Genomic DNA, 19,583 nt, shown 5'->3' on the forward strand with positions numbered 1-19,583 from the left:
AAATCTGGATATCACCGTCGGCACATCAATGCCTGCTGTTGTTGTTGTACACGGTGGGACGGACGGATGATGCCTTGTGGATCCGCGGGATGATGTCATGTATCGTTGCACCCCACGTGGGGGCCGTCGCTCTCCGATAGGCAGATGTGACCGTATTCCTTCCGAGTAATCCGATTGGACAGATAGGCGCTTTCACGGCAGTTCAGCCCTGCTGCCTGTGTGTGGCAACCGGGGTAAGCTGGACAACTGGGGGAAATGCGAGATTGTGGAGAGTACCATGTTACGCTTTTAAAGAATCTCCAACCTACTCGAGTCAGGAGACAGATTTTGGAAGCATATTAATATATTTTTTTCTTTCTTTTTTGGGATTAACCGGCCACAGAAGGCGCACATTCCTCGGAGGTTCGCGGCTGAGAATAAAGTAGTTTAATCGAGCCCGACCGCACCAAATTTTCGCCCAACTGCTCCCCCAGTCTGGCTGGGTGCGCTCCGGAGAGAGAGAGAGAGGGAGAGGGAGAGGATGCTTGTCGAGATCTGCGTCCACCACGCTTACATTACGAGGGATTAAACGCATGAATTACAGCTTACTCTGTTTTTTCTTGAGGAACAAAAGTCGGACGGAAGGTTAGCACGCACGGGTATGTATTTACCAGAGCTGTTGATTTCTGTTTCAGTTTTTTTTTTTTTTTTTTTTTTTTTTTTGAGGGGGGCGTACGCTCAACAGCGCACCGTTTCCATCGCTTTCCGCGGAGTCAAACAGTAGGTAGGAGCCAGCTGCTGTCGGCTCTGGCCTGGCTGTAGACGTCCTACAGCGGGGTTTTGGTCCTTTAGCGAACATGAGTCAAGATTAGAGTCACAAACAAGCGGACCTGATGCAAACATTTAAACTCTGCGGTGAAAAGGAAACATCTTTATTTGGTCCGCGTTGTGTTTGCGTCAGGTTAAATTATAAATTGAGACATTTTTGTATATCGAGTCTGACCACTGACCGAATAAGGTCATCAAGAAGACAGAAGCGTAGGACTAGTGCTGCTTTCTTCTTTAAAAATGTAGCTGTAAACTGCTTGCAATAACTGGGACTAGTTTGTTGTTCTGATTATTGGCAAACAACGTGAACTGTTTTGTGTTGGGTTATTTTCTTTTTTTTTTTTTCGTCCAAAGATTAAACCGCGTTATTTTTCAACACAGGGTTTTCACGATCTCCCCTACCCCCCCACCCCTGTCTACTGAGACTGGCGTGGCTGTGAGCAAATTTGAACCATTCTGCCAAAGGACCTGTACACTGGAGAGAAAAACAAAGGATACATTTCAAGATGTATCCACAAGGCCGACATCCGGTAAGAAGCGCTTCCTCTATACTTACTATAGCTTGCATATTTATCTGACAACACTGATGTTGACATGGTTCCTGACTGTGCTGATTCCCCCTGAATCTGCCCTGCAAAGCGTTTTCCACCCTTAATGCAGCTCATCAAATTTCTATATGGTTAAATTACAATGCATTTATGCCACTTCAGAATATGCACTTAGTGGTAAATGGATGCAGATGGTTTGCATGCCTGGAGATATTTACTCACCCATGCACTAACATATGACTCTGCTGAATATGAGGACAGGTGGTGGTTTTAATTCATTTTTGAAACTGGATTTGATGTTCAGTGTGAAAGCCTATTTATGTTGTGTTATTAGCTGCTGGGAAGTGTGAAAGAGACCCACCTGCTTAGTGTGGTAATGTCTTACTTACCGCAGAGGAGATATGATCTTGAAAGTATCATAACATGAGAACTGTTTAGCTCCCTTCAGTAGCACGAGGCATAATGCAGAACATAATGAATAAATCCTTGTACTGTTACTGGTCTGATGTTTTTTTTTTTGTTTGTTTGTTTGTTTGTTTGTTTGTTTGTTTTTTAAACAACCTTCTTTCAGCCTCCACATCAGCCCGGTCAGCCTGGCTTCAAATTCACCGTAGCAGAGTCTTGTGACAGGATTAAAGATGAATTTCAGTTCCTGCAAGCCCAATATCACAGGTAATGATTACAAAGCATATCACTATAGTATGCCAGAGTCAACATTTACTCTCTGTTGAATAGTAAAGGTTAATGCTAATATTTGGTTGTTGACCTCTACAAGAATGAAAAAAGACAGCATTTTTTTTTTAATCTTCCATACAGTGCTGTCAAGTGGTTAAGTGTGACTGTGTTATTGAAGAGATACAGACGCCTGAAATTGACACCTTGTCTTCTATTTTAGTCTTAAGGTGGAGTATGACAAACTGGCCAATGAGAAGACAGAGATGCAGCGCCACTATGTCATGGTAAGATTATGTTACAATAGGGAGCAATTATGGTTCCAAATTGCAAGGCTTGTTGAAGATCTAGTTGGGGTGGAGTGAGACAGGCTATTGTGATCACCTGTGTGGTGGTGGTTAGGGCGGGCTGAGTGTCAGGTACAGGCCTGTGAAAGCCCCCAGGGGAGTTTGATGTAGCTGGTTGTTACGGAGGAGCTCTTCCTGTCAGGCAGGCGGCAGTGGGCTGAGGCTCCATTATAGTGCGCCCCTGATCTCCAAGGGTCGACTGCAGCGTTGCCCTCTGTGTGTGCTGATCTGATTATTCTCCTAGGAGACTCCACGCTCAGACATATGCATGGCCATAAATTAGGTGAGAGCTGATGGTGGAGGGCCAGAGCAGTGTGTGGGAAAATGCACCGCGGCAAACAAAATGGAGGACGTGGAACATGCGGCAGTTTATTTTGCAATAAGTCGACCATAGTTTCTGTGTAAACCTTAATTATTAGCTTTTAATTTAGCAACCTTTTAGAAAAACATAGGTGTGCCTATGATGCAGGAATTTAGTACAGACGTGACGCAATCAGAAGGTTCTTCTGTGGCAGTGTACTCTGTTGTCCCAGGTAAACACACCGGGGATGACTTAAACCAATACATGCAGGCTTAAGTTAAACATTCTTTTCACAGGAAAACAACATGTCAGCCTGACAGGGAGGAGGTTAGGTAAACATGTAGGGAAGTATCCCACAGCCAGCACTGGGTGTCAGGTTACGCTACGGCTGTGGGGCTCTGATCTCAGACAGAATGGCTCTCTTGTTTGAGAGTAATTTTCGAAGAAGCTAATGGACTGAATAATGCATTGGCCTCATCAAATAGACGCTGACTGGAAAGCCATTTCTGCCCTGGCTGCCACTTGTGGGCTCCACGGATTACATTTCAGCCAGACAGACTGACCTGGCTTGAAATATCAAGAGTGTTGAGCAATCGCGTTACGCTAAGTAAACAGACATCCTGGAGATCTGAGAGCTTAAGATGGTGATCAATAAATCTAACCCTTTCTTCTCTGTGCCCACACTTTAAACAACAAACTGTCGATTTATTGGGTATTCAGCAGCTCAAAGAAGCCCTTTTTTTCTGTCTGATTGTAGTTGATCACATTTGCCCACAGCTGGATTGTATTTAGGTTTCAATCATAGTGTTCAGTACCATGTGATGACGCAATTAGTGTAGTGATCAATTAAAATATTGATTTGTGGCTGTATACAGTATGGTTGTTGTTTTTTTTGTTTTGAAATCCTGCTGTAAGACTTATTGGTGTACATGTGGCTTTATCGACTTCATTAATAACAATTGAATCTTTTCTTTCATTTCAGTATTACGAGATGTCCTACGGGCTGAACATAGAGATGCACAAACAGGTAGGTACCACCATGATGCTCACATTTTTCAGCTCAGTGGTTTTCCGCAGTGTCAGGGGATGTCAGACCCAGGAGGAGCCGCTTATAGGCTGTGAACTGAACTGAGTATCAGTAAAAGGCTGTAAACAGATGGATCTATTGCAAACAAACAAAGCGGTGCGAATGCAGACTTGTATCACCACTTATATAATTGCCGTGACCCTTTTTTTGAAATTTGCATGTGGTGTAAAGACAGGATTTGTCTCAGCCTTTTGATAAGATTAAAGGTAGACTTTGGCAGGCTCGGCCTTTGACTTGATGATTAAATGGAGAGGATTGCTGATAGGTCAGTATTTCTTTTTAAGATGAACAGTAATTACAAGAACGGGGCAAAAGTCCTCTTGTCACTTATTGTGCCCTTACCATCATCAAAAGATCCCATCTCGTATTGCTCCACAGATCAGTCACACAGATGCTTGAAGAGATAAAGATTGTATGAATGAGTAATCCTCAGATTCTCATGCTACGCTACTCTTAAACCAGCGAGGCTGTCCCATCTCTTGCAACAGCCCAGCTTGGTTAATGACAGCGTTGGAGGCATGGCGAATTGGTGTGGTAGGGTGATCCATCAGTGTCTGGGCCGTGTGTCACACTGCCACATGTCTGTCAGGGCTCTGGCCGCTCTGATAGCTTCTGTCAGGCACTTATCGCCAACCAGAGGAAAGAGGAGGGGGATGGGAGCTGGAGACAAGTTGGAGAATGGAGCTGGGGGGAGGGGCAACAGCCCAGCTCTGTGTAAACAGGTTAATCGACTGATCCATTTTAGCGCATGACTTTTATCAGGAACCTCAACAGAGCTGATGGAAGCACTTGAATAATTCATCAGTGGGGCCCTAACCTGCTGAACGGAGTGTTTGTGAGCAAACAGTGTGGGCCCGTCCATGCAGCTCCCCCAGCTTACGGCTCAGGCAGGGGAGGAGGAGAAGATGGGGAGTGGTTAACAGGCAGGGTTGGGATGGATTATTGGATGCGCATAGGCATATTATTTTCCTGCCAGGAGATTTATTCCATAGTGAGGAAATCCATTCCTCTAACTGTGCCTTTTTCATTACTGTGCAGGGACATAATTCAGATTTCAGAATGCACACACAGACACAGCTCAGATAGACTGATGTGGCAGTGTTATCTGATCCCTCTCTATCAGGCATGACAGTATGTAGATGCAAACGGCTAATTTCTGCTGCGTGATGTCAGACAGTAATTACCATCATCTGGTGCTTGTTTCCAAGAGCTGCACATGGTTTATGGGCCTGGGTGTTGGTGAGGTTCAATCAGATTTGGCTGTTACCTGTTGTTGTAACACAGACATGAGACCAATGGCTGTGGGAAGCATTTGCTAAGTAGCAGTCTACTGTATCTGCCATACCCAGGGTCAAAGTAAAGTTAGTCAGCCAGTGGACAGTCAGCAATGTTCTTACAAAAGAGAGGTGCAGTAAAAAGGGTTTGGCCAAACTGTGGCTCTCTAAGCCATAAACACTCCCGTATCCCCAGTCTGTCATGTGGGACTGGACTGGAGTTTAATAATTACAGGGTGTGAACTGTTGGGTGTCAGGTCCACTTATATAAACATAAAGTTATTATGTTTTAAGATGTGTCATAGTGAAGAAGGTTATGGTTTTATGCTGTTTCGCTTAGAAAAAGTTTATGGTTTTAAGATGGAAGTCATCCTTTGGCCAAGAAAGTCACCTGACTGGCTGCTGCGGCTGACAAGGTTAATCATAGTAATGACTCATGCCTCCATTTAGGCAGGCTTTCGGCCTAACTAAGATCAAAACAGATAAACTTCAAATGCCAAATAGAAATTTATTCTGGAATTGCTTCACATTTCCAACAGCTCTGAGGCTTTTTGCAACATCTCAGTTTAGTGGAAACATGCGTTGCTCTCTGGCTTAGAGGAGCTGCTAGTGAAGTACCTGTCTAATTTTTATCCAACTAGAAAAACCAGGAAATGGGCGATGCTGCCATCTTGTACAAATTGGAGGCCCTCTTAATCTGTCTAGTCAAGTATTGTTTTTAGATGGATCATGTGACCAGAGCCACTAGTTGTTTTCCCTCTGTATTTAATACTCATCAGTGTCTCGGCTCCATTTTACCACTGCTGATAGCAACAGGCGAATACCTTTCTGCACACCATTGACAAGCCAGCCTGAGAGTGCTCTTAAAGTGGTGCTACACAGGTCCGAGTACCTGTAATTGTGTAGCAGCAGCGCAAAGCTGGCCTCTCAAGGGCCAAGCTGTCATCTACTTAAAGTGGCAACAACCCCATTTTTATCTGCCAGCAGAACAAAAAAAAAAACCCTTCCAGCACTGCACTGTATCTATTTTGACAGCAGTGGCGAGCTGAGTTGATTCCTTTTCCATGTATTTACATGTTGTGTTGTGAGACTGTCGAGGCTGCCAGTTGTTTAGGGCGCAGTGGATCAGCCACCTCCTGACCTCTCCCAGCCAGCTGTCACCATGACACTAAGCTACAGAGGAATGGACTGTGCGCTCAGGGCCTTTTCACAAATCCTGTCAAATGTTTGACTGATATTGACATGGCTTATCTCAACAAACATGGATTATACAGGCTCTGTAGCTTTTCAACTATTTCAGAGGGCCTTCTTGAGCTCTTGCTAGAGCACTTTCTACATTGCATTAATACTAATGCCCATAAAACCATTATCTAACCCTTTCATCGCTTCATTGGTTGTAGGTCACATATACTGTGTGTCAGAGGAGACTGGAGTTCAGTGACTTTCTTAACAGCATACAGTAATCAAATTATAATCAGTATTATCTTATGGACTGTTGTACTTTCTGTAACACACGCTACCACAAATTAGTTTCACATTATTTCCTCTGATCCCAGGCTTTACTTTGTTTCATCTGATATTTCATCTTTACCTTGTTGTTTGTACTGCTGGCTTGCATGGCTAAGTGGCTATCCATGTTGCAGCTTGGGTCAGCAGGTCTCATTCTGTTGGACATTACTCTCCAATCTCTCTGGCTCTGCTCAGAGGTAATACGTCTGGCTGCCAAAACTGCCTGGCATTTCTGCCATGTGTAATAAATAAGCTGGCAGCGTGCAAAGTACATTGTGTGTGCTGCTCCAAATGAAAAATCGGAGAAAATCCCTGTGATGTGTTTGTGTTCCGCAGTGGCCCTGGGTTGAACTGCAGCTCATAAATTCCATAGATGATGTAGCTTTGGCACTGTTATTTTTCTGCTCCCAGTGCTGAGCTTCAACCTGAGAGTCTCATCTCCCGTCCCTGGAAGAAAGGAGTTAGAGCAAGCTGGCTGTGTTTTTACAGGGGAGGGGGTGGATCACACCCCCTGTGCACACCTCCTCCCATTGCTCTTTTTATCCACCATTCATTTGCTATGTTCATGTGATCGACAGGCTGAAAATTCAATTTAATGACCTGCCTCCAAGCACGTAATATGATTTTAAAGCCTGTTATGGTCAAACAGAGGTGCCATTTGCATAATGATCCCAGCAAGATAGGGCTGCAGCCGTTGCCATGGCAGTTGGTAGACAAGCAGAAGAATGGAGGCAGGGCTCTGTGGATGGATGGGAGGTTGGGAGGGTGGTGGGCTGGGCAGCTGATTGCAGTGAGAAATGGCCTGGCCTTCAGTCTTGTAAAGGCAGAGCTCTCACTGCATTCTTAACATTTACAGACTGGTAGTTGTCTTCTAATGGTATTGATCATAGATTTGAGGTGTGTTACCCTTGAGGTCATTATGGTTTGTGCTCTTTGCTCAATCTGCAATTATAACCCTTAATGTAAACTGCTTACACGTTAACATGTAAGTAAACTGTGCAGTCTGGTTAGTGGGCCTCCCTTCCTGGGGTGTGGTTGTGTGGTTTAACTCAGAGGTTAACTGCAGGACAGCGCATTTGAAGATGAGGGGAAGAAGGGCAAAGTGAGAGAGGATCCTCTCAACGCAGCAGCACTCTGCCTGCTCATATCCGTTTAGCATGGAGTGCACTCTCAGCACAGCTGTGCTCCATCCCCCTGGGCTCTCCTAATGTTTTAAATATTTCAAATGTCAATATCACGCTGTTTAGAGGATGTTGAGTCAAGCAGTTCTGATTGCCGCGGCAATTGACTTAATCGGTGTAAACATTAAAGGCGGGGTTATGTGAAGTCACTGTCTGTTTCATACTTTACAGTCTCATTTTGCTCCTCTTTTGTTTTGCAGACGGAGATTGCCAAACGGCTCAACGCAATTTTAGCTCAAATTATGCCTTTCCTGTCACAAGAGGTGAGTTTTGAATGTGGCTCCCAAACAGGGTCACAGTTTAGTACTAAAATAAAGTTACTTATTGTTGCCTGTATGCTAAAGATAATACTACAAACAATTTTCAGGCTAAGCATTTTGGGGTAATTGTGTGTGGCATTTGCCCTCGCTTTTAAAGTTGCAGTAACACTATGAAAATTGAAAAGTGTGAAATTCACAGATAAGTGAGGTGGGATATTTGGGTGTGTGATGGATGTTGGCTTGTCCCAATCATGTTTTGTAAATGTCTTCCCACAGCACCAACAGCAGGTTGCTCAGGCAGTTGAGCGGGCTAAGCAGGTGACTATGACTGAGCTGAATGCTATCATCGGGGTACGTGGACTTCCCAATCTGCCTCTCACAGTGTGTATACCCCCTTTTATTACTTTATTTGACCTTGGCTAGGGACATTTGCAAAAAGATGGCAAAAGATGATCACTAATTGTAAATAGTACTTTTCCACATCCTCTTCTTCATGCACCAAGTAGTCTGAACTGTTGTTTTAAGGTAATAGACCACCCACTAAAGGTATAATAGTGCATATTTGCCTCTTCTTAAAACAATTGTGTTAAAATATTTTTTTTCCAGTTTAGCGCTATATTCTTTAATAATAAATCTGGATTATATACACAACAAGTGTATCTCTCAGGAGCTGGTCTGTTGCTGAAGCTTTGGTCTCGGTGGCATCTTCACTGCCTTGTTGTGTGTTTATAAATGCGAGCCTGAGAGCTCTTGAGATCCCCTTCGCAGCCCGTATTGCTTTAATTGGCTAAGGTTTTAACGAGGAGCCTCATCCCTCACTGCTGACCTGGATAGCTGTGGGAATTAGAAGGCTGAGAGTGAGCAGAACACAGCCAGCGCTGCAAGCTCGCTCAGACAGTGCAGACAGCAGTCAGCAGTCACAGCCCTGCCGCACGGTTCTCTTTGCACACCACAGCACTGAGCAGTAATGTGTGGTGTTCATCACTGCTTCAAAACACCATCTGCTCCTCATTGATCAGCTGTAGTCACCCTGCCCCTCTAAAAGAGAAGTGATTGGTCTCACTCTCAATACAAAGCTCTGGCTATCGGTGATCTTATTACTACAGTTGAAATTTGCAGTGTATTTAGCATGCATAAGAGGCCGGCCCAAAAGGCTGACTTGATGACTGAAGGCACATATTGGAATTCAATTAATGCCCCCTTGGTGACCTTTTGTTCGCAGATAATTGCTCCCTAGAATTTGTCTGAGTAGGTGTCTTGAGGTGATGGAGAGCTGTTTGTTTTTTATCTGCTGGACTGAAGCACAGCCTTTATTACACTTTCACCAAAGCAGGGGATATTGCTGTACTTTTGAATTTCCAGCTATGGTCCTGTGACTGTGGCCTTTCACTGTGGGTGTCTGTTAGTCTTCTTCTATGATTTAAAATTAGTAGCATTAAAAAATCCACATTTTATAGAATATTGTACGAGCCCATTCATGATTTTAGTTTATTGTCCTATTTGGCACTGGGCCTGTTTTATGAAGCAGACCAGCTTCCACCCTAGTCACGCTGGTTGCTCATGTCAGAGGAGGTGGAAATGTAGCTACTGTATGTTTTACGAATACCCTTCCATTAGTTATTCATTGAGGAGAAGCTCTGTAGGCATGCCAAAATCCTCATGCATATTGTAAAGCAAGGTGGGGTGAAAGAGCGTGCCAGGCAGACAGGCAGCATCCAGGATCCAACTGCATGCCTTATTGATGGGGCTGAGGGCCATTAATAGGATGCAACTAGGGCAGCTGCTTGCGTTGAGATGAACCTGACTGGTGGTGCTTCTTGTTTGATTAGAAAATAAAGATATTCAGATAATTCAGATCCACCTTTCTCCCAGCAAGTGGCCACCTGGATAAACCCACGCTGTGGCTTTGTTTTAAAGGAGTCCTGAACAATGAGTAGAAAAGATTTCTTTTGTTGGTAAGGCCATCACTTTCAGTATATAGTAATGGAGAGACGGCATCTAGAGCAGCTGTAGCTCTGACCATTTTCTGTCCTCCTTTTCAGCAGCAGCAAGCTGCCTACCCTGCTCTCATGGTCAGTGGCATCCACAAATATCTGTATGTGCTGTTGTTAATGGGCCTGTTTGTGCACACATCTGGGCTTGAAGGGCTTGTGCATGTCGCATGGCACTTCTCCTGCTCAAGTGCTATGCGTTTCACTATAGTTAGTTTAGTTAGCACATTAGAGACTGCCATGATACACTTTCTCAGTTTTGCCTGTGTGTGTGTTTTTTTTTCCTGTAGCTACACTGAGTCTGATAAAAAGGGGCAAAGAGTAGGTCTTTATCTTAGAATATTGAATTAGAGGAAATAGGCCAGACTCCTTTCTTTATTTATTATTGTCTTCATTTATGGCTCTCTAATGAGGGCTCTTGCTGATCAACCATGCATATTACCCATCAGTGCCTCATTAAACACAATGAGCAAGGATGGCTCTCCCCTGCCAATGAACTGGCTCCTTAATTTCCCTCATGGACACAATATTATAACACACTCAATTTCTCTCTTGCTCTCCACTCTCTCTCTCTCTCTCTCTCTCTCTCTCTCTCTCTCTCTCTCTCTCTCTCTCTCTCTCTCTCTCTCTCTCTCTCTCTCTCTCTCACTCACTCACTCTCTATGCCCTGAGTATATTTTGTAATTGGATTGACATCTGTCCTGTGGAGCAAAGGACAAGGTTGCAAGTTAAAAACCTCACTATTTTCCAATCTAGTCCTCTCTGCCCCCAGGGTAGATAACGCAGAAAGCAAGAAGCAATTAAAAACACCCTCCAGATATGAGTACATATTTGAGCAGTAAGTGCCCTTTGTAAGTGACTGAATATCTCTGTTTTAAAAAGTGAATTTAAAAGCAAACTCCTACTGAGTTAATGTATCTTAACTATGTGTTAGGCACATTCACCTTATTGTTCTATGTGCTGCACCACTACCCAGTCATTACAAAGTGCCTAATATTTCTGAAATGGCCATAAATGGTCACTGATTGAAGTCCGTCTTGTAAAAGAAAGGAGGTGCATGCTGTAACAGCAGCTGAATTATTCAGCTGGCTTGTAGACGAGTAATAAATTGCTGATGTTTTTATTGGTGTCTCAGCTAAGTATTATTTAACCTTGCTTTAAACTGCTTACTTCCATGCTGAGTGCCTTTTAACTCCCATCCATTTCCCTGTGCCTTTCAAATATTGATGGTGAATATTGGAGGGTTGACTGAGTGCCAGCATGGGACCCCTGGTCCTGGCTCCCGGAGCAGCCTTCCAGGCGCACACACACACACACACACACTGAAATGCTCAGAGTGAGAGGGATGGAGTGCCAGCTTCTAGCACTTAGTGTTCCCCTAGTCTCTTAAAGTTTGAGTGTGCAAATGATTCATGTTCTGTTAATCCAGGAATGTGATTGTGAGAGGAGTAAATAGACGCTGGTTGTGTTTTTGAAGCGTTTAAAAAGCAGGTAGTTGTTTAGCCCACAGGGTGACAGATTCCTACACAGCTTCATGTTCCTTAAGAGGATTGCTCGACTCACTGATGGCATAGGTGTACTGTGGTGCTGCGGTATTAAATGCGCTCGTTTACCTGAAGTGAAACATTTTCTCTGTGTTAAGTGGTAGTTGAATCAGACTTTGCTTTGCTCTTTGTCATAAATATAGAATGAAAGATATTTCTATTATTTTGTCTACAACTCATCGTGCACTACTAACACTGTGTGACTGAGCCTTGCATCTCATGCGTTATGAGTCATAACTTCTACTCTCCTCAGCACATATCTACGGCTTATGCCACCCTGGCCTGGTATGGAAATAGCACTGAGAGGGATTGCTGTCTGATCCTGACAGTAATAGATGTGTGAATGTGCTAATATCATCCAGGGTTTAAATGATCAGCCTCATGTTTAGTGGTTGGTGTCGTCTTGTCTTTTCCCTCTGACCCATTCGGTGTCTGTCTGTCTGTTTCCCTGTCTGCTTACAGCAGCAGCAGCTCCAGGCACAGCACCTCTCCCATGCTGCTCACGGGCCTCCGGTCCAGCTGCCACCTCACCCCTCAGGCCTGCAGCCGCCTGGCATCCCACCTGTGACGGGCTCTGGATCAGGCCTGTTGGCACTTGGTGCCCTGGGCAGCCAAGCCCACCTTCCGGTGAAGGATGAGAAAAACCATCACGATCTCGAGCACAGAGGTGAGAAGTAAAATTTAGGCATATGGCTGTCCAATTAGGCATAAGCTGCTTAACCAGTTTGTTTAGAAGAATTGAAATGTGTATTAATTTTAACATTAATCACATAGATGTTAAACAGAGAAAAAACAATTTAGTGCAGAGTGCTTCTCACTCTCATTCTCACAGAATCCTAGAGCCCTTAGGTGAGGAGCACATCCTGTCTGTTCACATTCTGTCTGGGTAATGAGCTGGTACATTCCCAGCCCATGACTGTATAAGCTATTCAACAGCTCCAACACACGGAGATAAGAGGGGCCTTGTGCCCTGCAGTTGATTCTCACACGTTCAGCCAGAAGCATCTGTTATGATATGCTAACTGACTTGTTTTTCTCTTTGCTCCACTTGGGTTCATCATCACCTCGGCCACCATTGTTATGTCTACGATATAGAGAACACGGTGAGTGTCCAAATCTGCAACTACTACTTTTTTGTTTGTTTTTTTGTTTTTTTTTTGTTTTGTAATTCTTCACATTTTTGTCTCCACTGCAAGCGTCAAGTATGAATTCTTGCTAACCGCATGCTACCATGCATTTCCTGCCCTGTTGTAATCTGCTTTCAGTCAAATTATTAATTAGAAATGAAGTTTGGGAACATAAGTCCTGTGTGTTTAATCCAGAAGGGAAATGACTGGTATCATTCGGGAGAGATTAGAAGCCTTGTAATTTCATCACATTTAAAGAAAGACTTGGACTTCCCCTTCTTAAAGGATTTATTTGATCCCTTCTACTGTCTCCCTTGTTTACCAGCTCACTCTTTCTCCTGCTTGGCATGTGATGAATATTTATGAACAAAAATGGAGGATTGTTTTGTTTTCTTTCTCTCCACCCCGTCTGGCTGGAACTGCTAAAGCATTTTATTTGAATGGCTGCGATCTCTGATGGCTTGTGATGGGACTGTGAGATTGTGTTTCTGTAGGCTGGGCTAGCTGAATGGGTGCAGTCATGTCTGAAGAAATGGAACTCCTGGGGCGATTAGCAGGCCTGTTTTGTTTCTGTGCTCTTGTCCCAGGTCATCTGATAGCAGAGTGGTGACTTTGGTTAATGAGTCACGCTAAGCATCTCTTTAAAAGTCAGCCATTATGCAGACAGTGGCCCTTTGCCCGGGCTGCTAGTCCATCGGCCATTGTTCACTTCTCTGGGCTGCGGCTGTCTTAGTCCATGTTGTTGCTTTGGTCCTCAGAGGAAGGGACAGAGAGAATCAGGAGAACTTGGCAGTTTACAGGCAAATGGCAAACTCCTGTGAAAGCCGCTGGACACCTGCCTAGATCCTCCCCTTCTGCTGGCGTCTGTAGTGAGCTGTCCCAGCCTGTGTGGGCAGGAAGGCTGCATGAAGAAGCACCAGTCAGTCCCACGCTGCCGTGCCCACTGGCAGGATATAGATTCTCTTTCTTTATCAGAGCTCAAAGCCCGGGCTGACATGGTGCCCAAGCGCGCTGTGGCAATCAATGCCCAGTGCCCACAACATACAGCTTCTCTCCCGCCCTCTCTCTCTCTCTTTCTCTTTCTCTCTGTCTCTCCTCCCTTCTCTCTCTCACGCTTAGCCTGACTGACTCCGGAGAAAAGGCCCTCTGTTCAGCCACAACACACTGCTCATGTCCCTGTGAGGCTGTTTGTTGTCCAGTTATGAGGAGGAGGGAGCTCAGCTCAAAAAAACAAGCCCTCCTCCTTTCAGTTCAGATAACGGCCCATTCTGTTGTGTGGCCAGGGACAGGCTTGTGTGTGAGATTGGGGTTGGCTGGTGTCAGGGTACTGTTTGGAGCTGGCCTACAGCTGCATTTTAAGAGTCTGCGGCATCCGTAGTTTTGTGAATGAGGCATTTTTAGTGTTTGGATTGGCACAGTGTGTTCTCTGTGAATTTGTAATGGATGAATGACTCACTACTCTGTTTTACGAAGGAAGACGAAATGGTAATAAAGTGTTTGTTTTTCTCTTTGCAGAATAACTCTATATCCCCATCAGAAAGCTTACGCACAGCCAGTGAGAAGCACCGCAGCTCCTCTGACTACAGTTTGGACTCTAAAAAACGCAAAGTGGAAGAGAAAGACAGCATGAGCAGATATGTAAGTCATTAAAGGAATGGTTCTACATTTTGTCCAACACGCTGAAGTATTCCTAAACCTGTGGCCGGAGATGTATTTCAAAGGTTTCATTAAAAAAAAAAGATTTTTTGAGGTGACTAATTTTCCAATTACCTTTACAGGACAGTGATGGAGAGAAAAGTGATGACCTGGTGGTAGACGTATCTAATGAGGTGAGCAGTGCAGCATGACGTTGTAAATGGCTTATTGATGTGGTGAGATGTGAGATGAAGCTGTGACATAGATGTGAAACTCTAGTACTGTGTTTCTCCAGGACCCTGCCACTCCGCGGGCAAGCCCAGCCCATTCACCACCTGAAAATGGCATTGACAAACCTCGCCCTCCAAAGAAGGACACACCCAACAGTCCTGCATCAGTGGCGTCCTCGGGAAGCACCCCATCCTCCAAGGCCAAGGAGCTCAGTCATGTAAGACACCAAGAGAGTTACCAACAAACTAGGACAGAAAGGGGTTTAAATGAGAATTGCAGAGAGTGCAAAGGGATATGTGCAGTGGATTAGGAATGACTGTCGGTGCTTTAAGTGCATGACTAAACGTCAGGGATAATATTGTCCCGCATCAGGATCAGTCAGGTCTTCTCTGTTAATAGCTCAATGTATTTAACTATTCCAGGCTTTTTCCCCCCTCTGCCTCACTAAAAGATTAAAGCCAAAGCAGTAAGGGGATAAAAACGGCCCCATCTCCATTGTGGCCATAATAGGTTTTAGAATAAATAGCAGTTTATGGCTCTGCAGGACTATGAGGGTTGTCAGAATTAGATTGGATTAAGTTCAGTTTGCTCTCAAATTGTCAGTCTGCACAGTGCCTGGTTTCCGGGATTGTGAATGTGCTTGCTTTCTCATTCCCTCGGCAGAATGACAAATCCTCCACGCCTGGCCTCAAGTCCAACACCCCCACCCCCCGCAACGATGCCCCCACCCCTGGCACCAGTTCCACTCCCGGGCTCAGACCCATCCTGGGCAAACCACCAGGCATGGAGGCTCTCGGTTGGTGCCATTCTCTTTCCTCTATAGCAACTGAAATAATCTTTTTCCACCCTTTCACAATATACTGTTATGTTAACATGCCGATACCCGTCTCCTGTCTTTGTCTGTAGCAGCCCCAGCTTTGCGTACCCCTCTGTCCATCGCAGGCTCTTACCCTACCCCCTTTGCCATGATGGGCCATCATGAAATGAATGGAGGCCTGACTAGTCCTGGTGTGTATGCTGGTCTGCACATCTCCCCTCAGATGAGCGCGGCAGCAGCTGCAGCCTATGGACGCTCCCCTATGGTAACACCCTCTCCTGCATTTGGGATCACCTAGAAACACTGCACATAATGTCACTTGGATTTTGCTGTGTGACTGGTCGGTTACAGATCTGTTATTCAAGTCTTTCATGTCATCTTTCAGGGGTTTGATCCTCACACCCACATGAGAGCCCCAGGCCTTCCAGCCAGCCTCACATCCATTTCTGGCGGCAAACCGTAAGTGTCCCACCAAAGGTGTTACACATTTTTAAAAACAGCATGTGACAACACTAACACGGCTCCATCTTCTCCTACAGGGCTTACTCCTTCCACGTCAGCGCAGATGGTCAGATGCAGCCTGTGCCCTTCCCACCCGATGCCCTGATTGGCCCTGGTATTCCTCGCCATGCCCGTCAGATCAACACACTGAGCCACGGCGAGGTGGTGTGCGCTGTTACAATTAGCAATCCAACACGCCATGTCTACACTGGTGGCAAAGGCTGTGTCAAAATCTGGGACATTAGCCAACCCGGCAGCAAAAGTCCTGTGTCCCAACTGGACTGTCTGGTGAGGAAGCTACTGACTCATGTTTGACTCTTAACTTTTTTACACTTAGTTCTTTTTTTTTTTTGCAGCTGTTTCAATTAACTGTTTATACACAACGTCATTCCATTAGCAATGGGATAAGCCTTTGTTATATATGAGGACCACAACAAGCGCACATCCATCGACAGTTTGACAGCAAATGTACTGTTACACAAATGCAGCTGTTGCTTTTACTCGGTGTTTGTGTTAAATAGAAGAAAGTTTTGGCACCAACCAAGAAAAAAAATGATAAACATCACACAACATTTCCCAAAAAATTACACTTGAAATGTTAAACTAACTGAATAACTGTGTAAATGCAACAAACCAAAAATGTGTCCACTCGGTTCGGACCAGATTTGAGAATACCCTTAGGCTGGTTTATTATAACAGAAGGATTTTCATCCTCTTTCCCACCGACTTCTTCCTAAATCTATCTCTAGCTCCAGTGCCCTGAACATGTATTGATTCGCTTTGTCCTCTGTGCAACAGAACAGGGATAACTACATCCGCTCCTGTAAGCTACTGCCTGATGGCCGCACATTGATTGTTGGAGGCGAGGCCAGCACATTGACCATCTGGGATCTGGCCTCTCAGACACCCCGCATCAAGGCTGAGCTCACCTCCTCAGCCCCGGCATGCTACGCCTTGGCCATCAGCCCCGATGCCAAAGTCTGCTTCTCCTGCTGCAGTGATGGAAACATTGCCGTCTGGGACCTGCACAACCAGACTCTCGTTAGGTTGGTAGAAAACACTTATTCGCTCTGTGTGGGCTTTGTTCCCACAACTGGATTGTTGCTGTGTGTGAGTAATTTTAAAAGGGGATGTCGATAAATGTTTGCATGCTGTCTGACTTTGATTGCAGGCAGTTCCAGGGTCATACGGATGGTGCTAGCTGTATTGACATTTCTCATGATGGTACTAAGCTGTGGACAGGCGGTCTTGACAACACTGTTCGCTCCTGGGATCTGAGGGAGGGTCGACAGCTGCAGCAGCATGACTTCACTTCACAGGTACAACACAGAAGAATATCAGCAACATGGAAGAGATGGATAACACCCACACCCACAGACCTACTGTGGAGGGTGGTTTCTCTTTCCTTTTAGCCCCTAAACTGTCAGTAATTACTGTTCTGTTATTTTTCCAGATCTTCTCCTTGGGCTACTGTCCGACTGGAGAGTGGCTTGCTGTGGGCATGGAAAGTAGTAATGTGGAGGTGCTCCACCACTCAAAACCTGACAAGTATCAGCTCCACCTGCACGAGAGCTGCGTCCTCTCTCTCAAGTTCGCCTACTGTGGTATGAACACGCACTCATAAAATGCAGGGGAGATAATACTGACTCTATTTAACCACAGAGGGGCCTTAGCCTGACCTAGTTTATTTAGTGTTAAAACTTCACTGCCCTTTTTACAGTCTGAATGTCTATTGTGTTCTCAGGGTTACAGACCTGGCAATTCTTTTCTCAACCCTGATTGCACGGTTGTTCTCTCTGCAGGTAAATGGTTCGTAAGCACTGGCAAGGACAATCTGTTGAATGCTTGGAGGACTCCTTATGGCGCCAGCATATTCCAGGTATGCAGATCAATACACTCTGTCTGCAGCCAGTCCAAAAGTATGCACAGTTGTCTCTGAGAGGAAGGGCACAGCGACCGCTGCCTGACAGGACTCTCCTATCAGTGAAAACTGAACCTGAATTATTGACCTGACAAAGAAGTCTTTTTGAGGGGCATCAAGCCAGAGCTTGATGTCGCTGCAATCTAATCTTGCCCTGTAGTCAGCTAATCTTCTCCACTTAACTTCAAATGTATTTGAGCATGTTAACTCTCTCCAATACTAAAAATATTTTTTTTAACCTTCTCTTCCCTAAACAGTCCAAGGAATCCTCATCTGTCCTGAGCTGTGACATCTCGACAGACGACAAGTATATTGTGACAGGCTCTGGTGATAAGAAGGCCACTGTATATGAAGTGATCTACTAGAGCAGACTGCTTTGGATCGGAGCATGTTCATGCTCAGGAACAACAGACTCTTCCTCCATCTACCTTCCCTCACACAGACAGCATGGATGTTGCCTGCAGCCCCGGGGTGGATGGGCAGGAAGTTTGGCAGTGCCAGACTGAAATGGACGTTGGTGCTGTTTTGGCCCTGGATGCCGTGTCCTTCGGCTCTGCCCTTCCTCATTCATACAGCGAACACTTGTACAGCGAGTGCATTTCCCCAAGGCACTAAGAAGAAAATAATGTCTTGCTGTTTTTCTGTTTGTTGGATATTTCTTTTTTATTCGTCCTTTTTAATGTGGAGATAAAGTTCCATGACACAACTAGAAGCGGCGCTTCACTCTGGAGCTTCTCCTTGGAGGTCCTGTGAAAAGTGTACATAATGGAGTAATAAAAGGCCTTTTATAGATTTATATTTTGGTGTCCAGTTACGCTTGTGATGGTTCTTTCTTGTTCTCTCCATGATTTTCTGTCCCCTCTGGGGATGGAAATTAGATTAGGACTTTGTAAGAGGATATTCTATTTCAGTTTTTTCCCTCCTCTGCTTTTTTTCATGTTCGTTGTCCAGAATGACCTTTTCGGAAATCTAATTTGGATTTTTTTTTCCTCCCTGACAACGGCTTTTTTTCTTCGCTATTTGCTGTAACACAGAACGCAGACGTTTGTCCAATGGATTTTAGCAGTGGAGAATTATGGAAATGCCCTTTTGTCAGACTGGAAGAAGGAGAAAATCATGGTTTCCAGTTACTTCTACCCTTTGGCCCTGATCAGCACAAATTCAGCTTTGAAATGAAGACCTATCCCTGAACACTGGCTGCTTTCAGTAACATTAACATGGATAATTACCAACTGGAGAACTGATGGGTTATATCGAGAAGCAGCTGTGACTTGAGTTCCATCTGTTGACTCAACTATTGTATGAATCTTCATTTTTTCACTCAGCAAAGTTTAGTCATCGGTCTATAAGAGTTAATTGATGTGACTGATGTGCAAAACTTACATGGTTAGTCATAAAGGTAGCGGGCAAAGCCATTACCACATTTTGGGTATTCTCTGTTAGCTTTCTTCAGTATTTCATAAAATTCCACAGCAGTCTTCTCATAGACAGGACTGGTCTCTCCATAAACACACATTAGACTGTGTAGCATACACGTGTCATCATCCCTAAGGATTGTACAGCTGACAGTTGTTGATAAATCAATAAACTGTTTTTATATAAAATCATCTTGACTGAATTTCTAAAGTGCTGGTGCCTTGTTACTCTTGCACGTTTTAAAGTAAGAGTTTGACATTTTGGGAAATATTCTTTTGCATTTTTGGGGGGCAAGAATTAGATGAGAAGATCAATGTCATTATGTCTGTACCAAAATATGAAGCTATGACCAGAATTCATTTAGCTTAGCTTAGAATAAAGACTGGAAACAGCTAGCTAGGTTCTGTTCAAAGG

The 19,583-nt window shown here is 44.7% G+C and overlaps 1 protein-coding gene across 10 annotated transcripts; it reads left to right on the forward strand.

Moving 5' to 3' along the window:
* Window positions 1–206: 206 nt before the first annotated feature.
* Window positions 207–19,336, forward strand: tle3a (TLE family member 3, transcriptional corepressor a). 10 transcript variants are annotated; one of them, XM_041037810.1, is made up of 22 exons: window positions 207–638; window positions 1,189–1,337; window positions 1,927–2,027; window positions 2,251–2,314; window positions 3,658–3,702; window positions 7,927–7,989; window positions 8,263–8,367; window positions 10,029–10,058; window positions 11,984–12,188; window positions 12,617–12,624; window positions 14,164–14,286; window positions 14,427–14,477; window positions 14,579–14,731; window positions 15,178–15,310; window positions 15,424–15,596; window positions 15,717–15,790; window positions 15,871–16,120; window positions 16,631–16,878; window positions 17,004–17,151; window positions 17,286–17,436; window positions 17,635–17,711; window positions 18,011–19,336. In XM_041037810.1, the coding sequence occupies exons 2-22, from the start codon at window positions 1,314–1,316 to the stop codon at window positions 18,116–18,118; spliced, it is 2,334 nt and encodes a 777-aa protein (XP_040893744.1). In that variant the 5' UTR covers window positions 207–638; window positions 1,189–1,313; the 3' UTR covers window positions 18,119–19,336. The 10 variants fall into 10 exon arrangements, with proteins under 10 accessions (XP_040893744.1, XP_040893751.1, XP_040893750.1 ...); XM_041037809.1 differs by having other exon boundaries at window positions 208–638; window positions 15,421–15,596; XM_041037812.1 differs by having other exon boundaries at window positions 208–638; window positions 8,263–8,337; window positions 15,421–15,596.
* Window positions 19,337–19,583: the final 247 nt, after the last annotated feature.

The sequence above is a fragment of the Toxotes jaculatrix genome, chromosome 5 (assembly GCF_017976425.1).
Source record: "Toxotes jaculatrix isolate fToxJac2 chromosome 5, fToxJac2.pri, whole genome shotgun sequence".
Lineage (NCBI taxonomy): Eukaryota > Metazoa > Chordata > Actinopteri > Toxotidae > Toxotes > Toxotes jaculatrix.